This window comes from Sturnus vulgaris, chromosome 6, assembly GCF_052056855.1.
Source record: "Sturnus vulgaris isolate bStuVul1 chromosome 6, bStuVul1.hap1, whole genome shotgun sequence".
Classification (NCBI taxonomy): Eukaryota; Metazoa; Chordata; class Aves; order Passeriformes; family Sturnidae; genus Sturnus; species Sturnus vulgaris.
In genome coordinates this window covers 18,338,194-18,352,045 of record NC_142248.1, presented here as the reverse complement: position 1 = coordinate 18,352,045, position 13,852 = coordinate 18,338,194, and the positions used below count along the sequence as shown (strand labels likewise).

Below are 13,852 nucleotides of genomic sequence, written 5' to 3'. Positions count from 1 at the left end.
GATTATGTTACCAGGACTATAGAATAAAAATGCTATAGGGGGCCCAATAAACAAGTTTGTCAAGTCAGTTCACTTGCTTAGGATCTGTTTCTCTACTTACCTTTAATGCAAAACAGTGGAAGCCCGTTGAAGTGCTATGTGTTTTTTCTTAACGAAGTAAGTACCTATTCTGTTCCTCTCTAATTACACAAAGTTGTGAATCTGGCATTTGCGACATAGGGTATTTACGATGAAACTTAATAAAACTTATAAAACTACTCTCACCTACTCTAGAATGAGTTGGGAAATTCTGGTGGTGGCTTTTCCTATTTATGTACACACTGTATTTGGCTTAATGTTTTGCATGGTTAGTTGAGTTAGTGTTTTCCCCCTTTTTACCTGTTAATGAAAAAGAAATTTAATGCTACATGGGAAGAGTTTCCCAAAGGTTTAATGACCTTTATAAAAACCTTTAAAGTGAAGCAGCAGGCGAAATCACCATCAAGTTAAAGCCCTTGTTAGTGACAACAGTCATCACCACATGGAGAACAGTTTTATCCCATAACCTCATGTTAGGAAACCACAACTCCCTAGTATGCTGAGGAAATGCATATTAGAAAGTGGAATGATTAACATGGTACCAGTTGTTGTTGTTGTAAAGTGCTGCATATTCTAAATGCTTTAATAGAAATGTAGAAAAGGTATTGTTATAAAAATCATATGTTTCACTGGGAGCATATCTGGTGCATTCTTAAACAAAAGTAATAATCTTTTAATATTTTCTGGCAGTATGGTACCATGTCACATTAGTAGCATATTGTGAATAGTCAAAGCAAATGAATGGATACAATGAGTTTTACAGCTCGCCTTCCAGAAGTAAAAGCAATGCATACACCAAGGAGTTGTGGGTAGCAAGAAAATGAGATTGTCCTGCTGATTGGATGCAGACAAGCAATGAGTAATTCAAGAGCTCACAGTCAAACAAACTGCTTGTGGCACTACTACTTGTACCCAATTACCAATTCAGAGAGAAAATAAAAAGCAGTTTCAGTAGAGTCAGGGTGGGAAATCTCCAATTAGCACCAATTAGCGAAGTTGCTTCCTACAGCGGAATTCTGGGGACATAAGAAAAAAAATAATCTCCCAGAATGCCTGGTTGAAGCATTTATTTACCAGGTGATGGGACTCCTGAAGAATAACTTGATGAGGATTTGCGCCTGTGGGACTTGAATACAGATACTACTTGGAACTTGCCTGCTCGATTTGACTGGTCAATCATAGGCTGTACTATTCTTCTTCTGGCATTAATAAACCTGCAACAGAATACAAAGAATAGAAGTCCTTTCATCAGCTTGCTTCTCTGTTTTGAGAACACCTCTGCTTTAAAAGTGACAGGATTTTAGCGTGCTGTGGAAATGTGTTTTGCTTCACGTTGCTTTTTTAAAAGAGTATAATTTCACTTTAAAGGATTTTCCTCTAAGTGCTCAGAAATTGTAACTGGTAACACGCTTATCTTACTAGCCAGCTTAAAGCTGGATTTGCCAGAAGGCTTTGAACAAGTAAATGCGACCGAAAACTTGTGTTAAAAGACAATTGTTTCTTTAACTTCTTCTAAGTGGCTCAGATCCTGGTTAAAGTTCACAGGCTGGGAGACTTTCTTTTCCCCTTTCCATCTTAGGGATCCAGCTCTCCTTGCAGCTGGCCATAAATGAGGACCAGGCTTTGCCACTCTGTGCTTTCACAAGGTATCGTTAGGTCAGCAAAGCCATCAATTAGGCTGTCTGAAGTTTTATCACCAGCGCAGCAGCAATAAGTGCCGGCCCAGAAAGACTTCTGCTCCTCTACAACTCCTGCAGTTGGAGCCTGTAAAGGCGAGGGTCGTTTGGAGGTCAGTGCCAGCTGGGGGCCACCTCTGTGTCCAAGCAGGGACACCCCGTGCAAGGCGACCGCCCGCCTGCCCTCAACTCAGGCACCTTTCAACTCGTTAGAAACCCCCCAGTCACAGGTACATGTGGTTAATATTAGGCCCAAAATAACCTTTTTTTTTTTTTTTTTTTTTTTTTTAAATCTCAAACCGGGGTGGCTGCCGAAGCTTTTGAGCACTGGTAAAGGCAGTTAGTTGGCTGCGGAGCCTGGATTTAATTTTGCTGGTAATCCAAAAATAAGTGCTTACATATTTCTTATTAGCTTAATGCACCGCAATCCACATCAGCACAAGCTAAGCTAAATTATTTTCCCTAAAATAATTTCAAAACTTGCCTATTCACAAAATATCTTTGAAAACAGGGCAATTTTCTATCACTCGGGAGCCACACTTGTTTTTGTCCCTTCTCTTTGTGTTTGAGAACACTTTGGAGCCTTCGTGCAGGTTTTGTGTGCTATTTCACAGCTCAGGCTTTCGCCTGGTGACCCTTAAGGAGTGCTAATGAAGTCGAATACTAGCGTTTAATCCTCTTCAGAAATACTAACATGCCCATCATCCAAAACAGCCTCCAATAATTGCCATTGGGCCCGATCCAACGCCTAGCAAAGTCTTTCAGTCAGTTAACTGAAAACTAAGTTCATCTGCTCATTTAGTAAATTGCTAGCCTTTATACAGCATCAACTCCGCTAGGCCTTTTGTCACGCTTCCCTCACTCCCTCCCACTCTCTGGTTAAATTCCTTCGCAGATAATAAAGGACGGTGGCACACCTTCGATTGCATCTTCTGTAATCACAGTGGTGGAAATTTCATTAGACAGACGCATAAATGCTACAAGTAACGCTAAAGGGCTCTTTTGCATCTTTCTGTTTACATCCAAAAGACATTCTTTATTCTTTAGGAAAAGTATCATTCAGTTGTCAGAAATGTCATCCTGCCTCAGAATTAGTCATGACTTCAGCTATTAAAATAAGAACTCAGACACAGTCAATATATTTGTTTATTCCCTTCTGACTGTGGCACAGTGAAGGCATCACTGCCAGTTCTGTGATTTTGAAGTGTGTTTCCGTCCTTAGAGACAAAGGTCCCCGATAGGACTTATTTGCTGAGTTACTTTCCAGCAATGTTGCTGCGCTGACCAAATGGAGCCTGACCTGAACCTCCTCCATCCAGCACGCCTTTTATCAGCTAAAGTTAAGGCCAATAGAGATTAACAGGAAAGCCTGATAAGACTGTTTTCTCTTCTCCTATGAGCTTCTAATGGTGTATACAGATGGCAAGGTTTTAAAGAATGGAATGAACTCTTATTTAGGCCTGTAAAAAATCACAGAAACACCCCCACACACACGCACACACTTTCCATCTTGCTAACCCCTTTTCTTCAATCAGGCCACTCTTCAGGAAAACCAAATTGCTCTTTCTTTTTTTTTTTTTTTATTTAAACCCCAACCACTTTTATTATTTACATCTGGTGGTCCCCTTATTTATGTCCCTCTCCACTTCCCTGCACACACACCCCTGCTCACAGGGCTGCGAAGCATTATGGGCCTTGGCTCTCAGCAGGAGAACTCCACACTGTCTTCAAACAAATAATTAAGGGGAAGGTTAAAGGTTCACCCAGAGGTCATATCTTTGGATACTCCTCAGAAAGTTTACATTAGTAAGAAATGGGTGCCCTCTGAAGTGTTCTTTCAATGGGCTCGCACAACAAGGCAGAGCATTAAGAAAATTCTACATCCTTAAGGGTTTCAGGTAACATCTGCTTTACCTCTGAGCACAGATTGGGATACCGTGCCCCAGCCTTTACATATTCGACAGTCTCCACAGACTAAGCCTTTGGGACGGGCATTGAAGACCCCATCTTGCCCAGCCATTCACTCCCAGAGGAGCATGGCCTTATTTTATCCCTCTGAAGTGAATAAAGCCAGTCTTTCACTGCAAACTCTACCTAGAAGCAATTCAGTAGTTGTTTTGGAAAGGGGAGTTCAACCCTAAAAGCAAGTCCTCCAGATTTGTTTTCCGAAAGAAAGAAGGAAAGAAAAGAAAGAAAAGAAAGAAAAGAAAGAGAGAAAGAGAGAAAGAGAGAAAGAGAGAAAGAAAGAAAGAAAGAAAGAAAGAAAGAAAGAAAGAAAGAAAGAAAGAAAGAAAGAAAGAAAGAAAGAAAGAAAGAAAGAAAGAAAGAAAGAAAGAAAGAAAGAAAGAAAGAAAGAAAGAAAGAAAGAAAGAAAGAAAGAAAGAAAGAAAGAAAGAAAGAAAAGAAAGAAAGAGAAGTTATACAATTAGCCCAGTTAAAACTTGGGGAAAATAGCTCTTGGATTTGACTTCTGATTTCATTATTTCTCCATTTTTCTTTTGCAAATCTGCATAACAGCAGGTGCAAGCAATGTCCTCTAGACCAGCAACAACTTCATCTAGAGAGAAGATACACTGATGTATTCTTGGAAAGATATAGGACAACAGGCTTTAGGCATCCAGGTAATTTTGAAATTCCATTTCCATGGCTCCTCTGAAAAATCTTGTTCATACACAGTTACACCCACCAGTGGGTATGTCTGAAAAATGACACCTGAAATTATTTATATTTGCAAGATTGCAGGTGCAAAACAAACATACATTTCAGGTGAAGCTAAAAATCGAATCCTAGTTTCACTAGCAGTAGCAACATCATGTAATGCATCAGCACAATTGGTAGACAAGGGCATAGAAGGCAGTGTTTGTGCATTATTATTTATTCTTTATACTGCCCCATAAATATGCACAGTGCATAATAGAGACGTAGAAAACAAAGTCCCTGCCCTAGCCTTTACATTTTTTGAGGGCTGTTTTTGAATCCCTCGGAGAGCCATATCCAGGGCCAAAGTAAAGCAAAATACAGCCTTTTGCACAGCACTTCAGTTTGTGTTGCAAAAACACTCTGATGTTATTTAGGCACAAATGTCTTCAAAAGGCATTAAGAGACAGGTGAAAAAAGAGAACACCAATGCCACTGTTTTCAGCATTATTTGGAACCCTATAAAAGAAGAATTCACAGCTCTGCTCCTGACACTAATTGCTTACCCTTCACCCAGAGGCCAAAGATTGAATGGCCTGAAAAGATGAGTAAAATCTATCAAAAAGACATGGACTTCTTTGTTACTCTGCTGTTAATAGTAATGCCTATTATTTGGATGATAGCTGCAGTTAGAGGACCCAATGAAGCTCAGTCTTACTCCACCTCATGCTTCACAAGCACACTGTCCAAGAGAACTCAGTCTGAACAGATTTCCAGGCAAAGCCTGAGGGAGAGCAGAGACGCCTTCTCCCTGTTTGTGGAGGGGAACAGAGACAGAAGGAGATTAAGTGACAAGGCCAAAGTCATACAAGAGATCTTTGGCAGAGCCACACACCCAACATAGATTTCCTCAGTCCTCTTTCAGCGCTCCTACAATCTGCTATCCATATGCTATCTTTCCTTTGTTCCCCCAGCTTAACAGTCAGGCACACTGGCAGGGGACTGCAAAGAGAGCTCACACTGCCACTGTTTGTGCCTTACCTGCTGTGTAGATAAAGAGGGGTCATCAGCCTCCAGGGCTGTGAGGCAATACCTTCACAAACTCTACATTCATATGGTACTTGGTCCTCATTCCAGAATGATAAATGAGGTGTGTAATGTTGAGAAATACATGTCATTGACATAGCAGGCTCAATAAAAAACTCACTCCCAGCATTTTGTAAATGACAGATTACCAACCTTGCTTATTCATACAATAGCCATTTGAATCGAAAGGTTTTTTTATCTTGTATTTTTTCTCTAATTGCTAGCTAAACCAGCCACCTCTATTTCCTATAGTCAGAGTCTGTCTTTCTCACACAAATAGTTCTGGTTACTTTTGCGGGACAGTTTATGAAAGCACGAATGAACAAGATCTGGCTCAAAATGTACAACAATATGGACTTTTTAAAAAGGAGGTGATTTCACTTTTATCTGCTTACAGCAAAAGCCAGTAGAGCAGTAAAGGTGCACTAGTGAATATGCAATGTAATCTGGTGATTTGGAAGCACTAGTCCTAATTGGTTCCTACCATTGATAATTAGCATGACAATATAATCTAAATATATGCATTTAATCACATCTCTTCAAATCGAGACTTGGTTTTCTTTGTCCAAAATAAATATGCATTCTGTACTTTATAGGAAGCCCTGTAATTAATCTTCTTTATATATTTATCATATTTTATCTCAAGTCATATCAAATGATGTTAAACTCAAATTTGCATAATACATTTTGTTCTATAATAAAACAATGCTCTGATAAAATCATAGAGACATATTTCTGCAAAGTGCAAAGAGAATAAATAGCAAATAGTGATCTCTTAATCTGCTTCTTCAAATCTGGCACACTCAAAAATATTTTTTTTGTTGTTTCCACTGTCTTTTTATACTTACTGTACGTATATTTTGAAACACTGTGATCACACCATAACTGAATCTGCTTAAGATTAGTTCTTAAAATGAACTGTTAGCGACTGTACTGATCAGCAATCACAATTAGAAACATCTCTAGCTTTATGGCTATCATGGAAAATTCATTTTAAGTATGTAGGGTCACAACAGGTCTTGTTTCAGGAGGATGAAATACATGAATGTTTAGGAAACTATAACTCCAACCAGAGGCCTAGTCTGAACTCAAGCAGAGAGTGATATTTAACTTCCATCACTTGTCTGTATGTCTAATAGCTTCTCTGAGATGAACTGGTGCCAAATGGAGCCATTCCTGCCCCAGCAGTGTCGACTGCTCCCCATGAGAAACTGAGGAACAACATGGAAACACCACATACAATGCAAAACTTCAGTGTCAGTCTTCAATCTGGATTTCCACTTAAAATATCCATCCCAGAAAATGAGGTGCTAAAATATTGAATTTATTTAACAAACCAGCCACTGCATAAATAGGTTCTCAATTCTTTATGTGAAAACCAGAGAAATAAACAAATTTGTGAGATGAATTCACAATCAGTTCTTTAAAAGGATTAATGACAAAGAAAGTTTTGACTCAGTTTTAGCCCAAGACACTTCCGCTCTTAGACTTGAAAAGGATAGAAGTATTGAGTGAAATTGTCAAAGAGTTAGTCACAGAAATAATAAAAATACAAGTAATAACAATAGCCACACTAATTTGAGGTTAGAATTGTTTGCTGAATAAAAAAACAATTTTTAAAAATTTTTAGGTGCTATGGGGAACAGACTTGCAAGATTTCTCAAAAACCTGCCAAATGTAGATGAGACGCTCAACTCTTATTAAACCTACATAAATGGGAGCTGAGCTCGAAGAATAAATGGGGTCTAAACACCTGCTTCAATGTTTTTGCTGAGTAAGAGTCTAAGAATGCATTCTAAAAAGTAATCCAAATGTTTTCGCCTTGGAGGAGGAAATAAATCCTTGCCTAAATGATATTTCAGTATTTGGACTATGAACATGTCAGTGTTTAGCTCAAGTGCATATGCTACACTGATCCCTTGTTGCCCAAGAACGCCCTAATATTGAAGCGAAAATAACCAATGAAAAAGTCACAAAATATGTTTTCCTAAGTAATCTAGAAAATTACTCCTTTCCCAAGCAGAAAAAAATAATTTTAAAAGTTGTGAGCTGCTCAGAGCAGTCTGAAAGAATGCATTTAAAAAGTTATTAATTTGCAGAAACACTTTTATCAATATCAACCCCCTGCCTTTACAGCAGTCTTTGTCTATGACTTAAACTTTTATCTGAGCAAGTAAAATCTATTTATCTTAGTTTATTTAACTTCTCCCTCCACTATGTATTCTAAACTGACAGAATTAGGCTTAGGCAGTATGCGTATGTACAAAAATAGTTGAAAAAGCCCTTGCTTATGCTTCACTGAATCTATGCCACACCTGGTTACCAGCTCATATTTTCAGCATTCCTTATAGGAAATTAAAAAAGCTGAGTTAGTCACCTGGCAATGAGCCATCTAAATAAGGCTTCCCTAAGTCATGAACATTGAGAAATGGAGTCAGTTGCACGGTTGCTTTTGAGAGGAAGCGGGAGGGACAGGCTGGTTTATTCTCTGGCAAAGCTTCACCTAGTTTTGGACAGCCTTGTTAGAGAAGGGGGGTTAAGGGCTTTTTACACCGACTTTCTAAAGCTTATTCAGACATCTCACATCTGTCAAAGGTGTGATTCAGAGGACCTAAGTCACCATCCACGTTTTGTGAAGACTCCTGAAGAAGACAGAGAACAACTTAGCTGGGTGCCTAAGGCAGCCTGAGGTAGGTGCTAACCATCCCAAAGACTTCTGCTGCATCTTCTGTGTTTATGTTGGACCTCCTAAAAATACTTCGTGCCATTTGGTGCTGCCAATTGATGGAAATCATGACTTTGCTCGTCCTGTAACTGTGAGACTGTCCTAAAAAAATCAGAAATTTAAACAACGCTCTTCCCACTGTTTACTTTGAGAGGTTTTCAGTCATTGCACCACCTTTTTAAAATGCTCTTCTCAGCCACAAAATCTAGAAACTTATTTGAAAAGATTCTCACATTGCAATTGTCTCCTGGAGCTGGAACCTCGAGTTAACATGAAATAACTTGAGCCTTGTGATAAAATCATGCGAATTGGCAAGCAGGACATCTATTCACCTCAGAGGAAAATCCACCTCGTTAAACGTGTAACTCCCGCTTAGCAGATCGCTCCTTGCGAGCGCGCAGAACGATTTGGCCGTGCCGAGGAAAGCGCTGGTGGCTGTCACGGGGAGCACCCGCCCTGCAGCGCATCCCGGGGAGCCCTGCCTTGGCCCCGGGCAGGGTTTGTGCCGGGGCCTTCCCCGGCGGGCAAGGAAAGGGCCCGGCCGCAGCCGGGGCTCCCCACGACCCCGGCACCCGCACAGCCCCGCAAGGCCGCACCCAGCCGCTCCATGGGGCCGCCAGCAGCAGCGCCGGCCAGGGAAGGGCGATCCCTCCCTGCCGCAGAACCGCGCTGGCCTCGAGGTGCAGCCCGGGCGGCCCCAGGGGAGGCCTCCCGCTGTGCAGCAGGGCGCCATGAGGTGGGGCCAGAGCGCCGCTGCCGGGCCGGGGGTGCCGCTGCCCCGCGGAGCCGGGCCGGCTGGGTTCGGTGCCCCGCGGAGCCGGGCCGGCTGGGTTCGGTGCCGGGCCGGCTGGGTTCGGTGCCGGGCCGGCTGGGTTCGATACCCCGCGGAGCCGGGCCGGCTGGGTTCGGTGCGCGGCGGGGAGCCGGGCCGAGCAGCGCCGCTGAACACCCTAACACAGCCTGCCGCAGGAGCCCCCAGCAAACCTCAGGCCAGCTGCCCAAGTGTCATCCCGTATTCCCCCTTGGCTCCAGGCGGGAAACAAGCACCTTTTGGTGCATGCCACCTGAAACCACCGAACACGCGCAGGAGGAGGCCGTTCCTCTTTTGACACTGCCATCAGGTTGCTCACACGTGTTTTTTTTTACCACGCACCGTAAAAGTGATCTTTTAAAGATACTTGAAAGGAAGGGAGGAGAAAAACAGACATACTTCCTTAGCTATTCATATCTTACAGATAAAATGTAAAGTCAATAGACACAAGCCGTAGCATTTAACCTCATCCTGTACTTGATTTATTGCAGATGAGAATCAACTAGAAACGGAATCACTTTGAAATTTTTACTACTGACATTAAAATTCCATGTTTGTATACACAGGTCTTGTGGAGATGCTAAATACAATTTTAGCTAATTTGGCATGCACTTTGATTTGCTAGCACTTAGGAATTCAAGTTAAAGGTAGACAACAAATCTCCTCTAAAATCTTATGTAACTCATGCATTTAAAGATGTGTTAATTTGTCATCTTAAACTCCTAGGATAATATTTTCAAAACTAGTTAGGGTCCAACTGTCTTGAAAATGCAATCAGGAGTTGAGAGACCTCACTTTAGGTAACTTTTAAAAAACCCAAACGAAGTGTAGTTTTTGAATAATATCACATTCAAGTAATTTACATCAATTTTTGCATCGGTATTTAACATATTACTTTTTTAAAATCAGTTCTAAATTGACCGAAAAGGAGAGTTGTCAACAAATTTAACATCTGTTTAACTTCCCTGATCAAATAAGATTAAGGCGCTAATTCTCCCTTTTACATTTCAGTGGAAACTACCTAAGTAGCAACTTGCCAAAAATGCATAAAGGTGTTTAGCAATTATGTAGTGGGTATGCTTGAAGAGATCAAGGTGCACTCACATGTTCTGTGCTATGGGTATCTCTGATTAGCTTGTCATCTACTCTGAAGAAGATGTAGCCCAACTCTCCTGTACTATGTAACAGGCCAGCTGTTAGCTGTCTGTCAAGCACCTAAAGTGGACAAGTAGTCCAGGAGCAAAAATGTCACTCCTTTGATCTGGCAAGGAGCAGCTGCTGATTTATAGAGTAGGACTTTGTTCTTCCGTTCTATTTTACTTTCTTTCCTAAGGCAGAACCACAAAATCCAGCAGAAAAAAAAAGTGCCATTCTCTGCAACATCAACAAGCTCTGACAACTGCAACAGGGTTTTTCTTGGCCCTAACAAAGCTTTCAGGCATCTCCTTTGACGCTCACCTTTTTTTTCCTTCTTCTTTTTGCAATGCGGTAGTTATTGTTTAATTCAGCTTCTGTAAATGGAATGGACTGTGGCCAGCAAGCCTGGGGCATAAACACACCTGTATGAAAGAAGCCTTATTGTAGCAACCATCTACAACCAACCTGCACATGCACTACCAGTTCGTGAGTTCAGAAGGAATGTTCCATTTTCCCTAACAGTAAATTTTGCCTTAAGATAACTACTTTTTGTACCCACTGTCCTGTCTTGACCACGAAGCTTGCATACACTTTTTCATTGTTATTAAAATCTGAAGGAAAAAAAATGTGTATTTTTCTACCTGTCAACCAGGGAATGTCAAGAAATTGGATCCAAAGAGCCTACTTTAAAAAAAACACAGCCAAAATATATTTATAGAAACACACTGCTGAAAGTTTGAAAACCAGGATCGTAAAGATGTCTGTTCTGTTTCAGACATAGTGATGCAGTTGCAAAGCACCTCCAGCTCATACTGCTGCAGATTCTCCTCAAAAAAAAGCATTTGGCAAAACAAGAACTCAGTAAGAAATGGCATTTGATGCAACTAACCAGACTGCAGCACTGCCAGCCCAGAGTCAATATTTCATTCGTTCTCTTAGAAGGTGCTGAGCAGATTCTATCAGGTGATCTGTCGCTACACATGCTGATAAAGTCCTGCCTCACCCATCGGTATAGCAAGAGAGTTTTCTTTTATTTCCCTTATGATCTGTTTTCAAGTTTATTAGCTAAAAACCCAAACCTACAGGGCACAATAAAAGGCTGCAGTATAATGCTGCTGGAGAGGAGAAACTGTGTTTGACCCTGGTTTGTGTCCATGCACATGCTGTGTTCACATTTCTTTATACTGTAACTTTAAAAACAGAAAAAAAAAAAGGATTACAAAAACAAAGATGGGAAGAGGTGAGGGTGGTGGGGGCGACATCATGACTACAAGATCTTTTGCATATATGTTAGCTTGTGGAAATAAATAAGAACTATTACAGCCAGAGCCCTAAGGGAGGCAGGAAAATGATGATGTACAGGATAGTATAAAATGATATATTAAAAACTGTGCTGTCAGTGGAACAATAGAATATTAAGCAAAAGTCCATAATAATTGGCAGATATTTAGCTGTAGACATCTTTCTCTGGTTGGTGGGTACTAAAGTATACGTGAGAGGAAAGAGAACTAGTTAGGCAATTAGAAGTAATGGGCATAAATAATACACTATGTATAAATACATCTATCTCCCCCTTTCCCAAGTTATAGCTCTTATCTGGATACACCTAATAACCTCTCAGTAAGTCATATTTACATGCTGATATCCCTTGTGTTTTGCTCTTTGCACTGTCTGGGTACTGGAGATTCTGCTTATGTAAATCTCTCTTTCTGTAGGTGCAGATGTTAAATGTTTTCCCTTTAATTTTTATAATACTAGTGGCAAGACTTCATCAAACCAGAGTGTCTAATGTCATAGTAGTTAAAGATGTGTCAACACCACACACACCATGAGGCTGCAGCCTGCCATGTTATGGAATACATGCTTCACAGTGATGAGCTGGTAGCAGAAGTGTGGGACTATATATTAAGCATGCTGAAATGAGGAGGTAAATATACCAATCTTCCCAGTGTCATATTGGTGAAACTTTTTCTATGTCTCCTCCCGTCTTGTGTTCTCTGTATTCCATGTGAATCAGGGGGAAATGTTGTAAAACATTTTTGAGAGTTTGTTCCATATGAGCACGTTTCATGGATGCTTGTGTTCTAGTTGTAACCCAAACTGGTTTGGGATGGAAAAATTTAAAATCTCAGTGGGGCCATTTCCTCAGCCTATCACTCTGTATCCCAGGCTCTCGTGTTTTCTGACCTTCATCTCTCCAGGGCTCAGTCTTGCTCCCTACCTTGCTGTCTCCCGGAGATAATTGCAAAGTACAGCTGGCAAATCAGTGATAAAGCTTGCTGGTGCTCTGCAAGGGTCCTAGATGGCTAGATACGCTGTGATTGAGAACATATATGTGAATTATAACATTTCTTGTCTCTCTGCTGTTTTGAACGAGCTTCTGTCTTCTGAACAAGAAAGGACTGAAACCTTGAATGTTTACTCTTTATAAAACATTTGAAAGGCTGGGTTCTCCAGATTCCAGTACTCAACTGGCTTATGAGCAGAGCAGAGCACTGGAGAAGCCTGTGCACCATGTTTCAGTTGTTGGCTTTCCCAGCTAAAGCGAGGTCTTTTAATGTATTTTTTTTTCTTCTGTTAAAGAATGGGTAGTTGGAGATGGTTTTTTTAATGCAGTCATTGCCACTTAAATAGCTCATGTGAAAATTAAATCCTACCACGGAAAGAAACTTGAAATTTCTTCAGTCAAAACTGGCAAGTTCTGTAATGTGTTCCACTATCCCATGTATTGCATACAATTGAGATATTTGTCATGAAATGAAATCCAATCTATATAAACTATCTAATATTTACCTTTATTTCTTTATGAGAGCAGTTTGGAAACTGTGTGTGATCTTACATAATTTTAATAACTGGTTGCTGATGGATTTCAATATTAGCTCTGACTGCTCTGACTGATAGGATGTTGAGGCTTAATTTTCAGAATTTCACTAATTGTTTCTACACTGCATACGGGTAAAGACATCTAAGAATATGTGCATAAACTTGCATTAGAGCCCACAAAACTGATAATGGCAGGGACGTATCTAACAATGTTCGTCACTTCATTCTGGTCTAGTAAAGCACTCAGATGTGTGAGGCAAATTTTCGAAATTATCAAGTTCTGTTATCAAAATTATCATAGGCTCTGTAAAGCTAATCCCAAATGTTCAGTGAATTTCTGAGTTAGAAGGCAGTACTACCAAATGGGTGTTGACATTAGTGCCTAAATTGTAGGTAATCTGTTCTCAAGGAGTTTTCTGTCTCTGGTTAGATGTTCCAGGAATCACCAGAAGGTGGACTTAGATACCTAACTACATTCTTTTCGTTTAAAAAAATAAGAAATAAAAGTCGTCACTTAACACTGAAAATACCGAAATTCTTTAGGCATGTAGATCTCTACTTTTAAATCTCCCATCCCACCATCATTTTTGCTGCTGTGTATTTGTGTTTCCTAGCAGTCAGTTACTTTCTGCGGTAACCGTGCTCTGTCTCTGAGTTGGGCACTTATGTCCAATCAGGATTCCTATGGATCCTTTTAGACAGACAGACATCTTAGGACAGGCCTGTTCATCCTTATAATAACAGAGATAAACATCTCTCCTTTTTAGCTGACACCATAATTATTTGACTGTTTATCTGGAAAGAAGGAGATCAAGTTTTACTTCCCTATCCTGCTTTATTTGGAACACAGACATGAGCATGGGTCCATCACATTCTGAA

General features: G+C 40.6%; 1 protein-coding gene across 3 annotated transcripts in view; it reads right to left on the bottom strand.

The window, feature by feature from the left end:
* MEIS2 (Meis homeobox 2) overlaps nt 1–13,852 on the bottom strand; it is a 174,062-nt gene that overhangs the window by 5,253 nt on the left and 154,957 nt on the right. For all 3 annotated transcript variants that reach the window (XM_014891633.2, XM_088167208.1, XM_088167209.1), the window contains one exon: nt 1,234–1,292. In XM_014891633.2, coding sequence (XP_014747119.1) covers nt 1,234–1,292 — 59 coding nt within the window. The remainder of the gene's footprint in view (nt 1–1,233; nt 1,293–13,852) is intronic.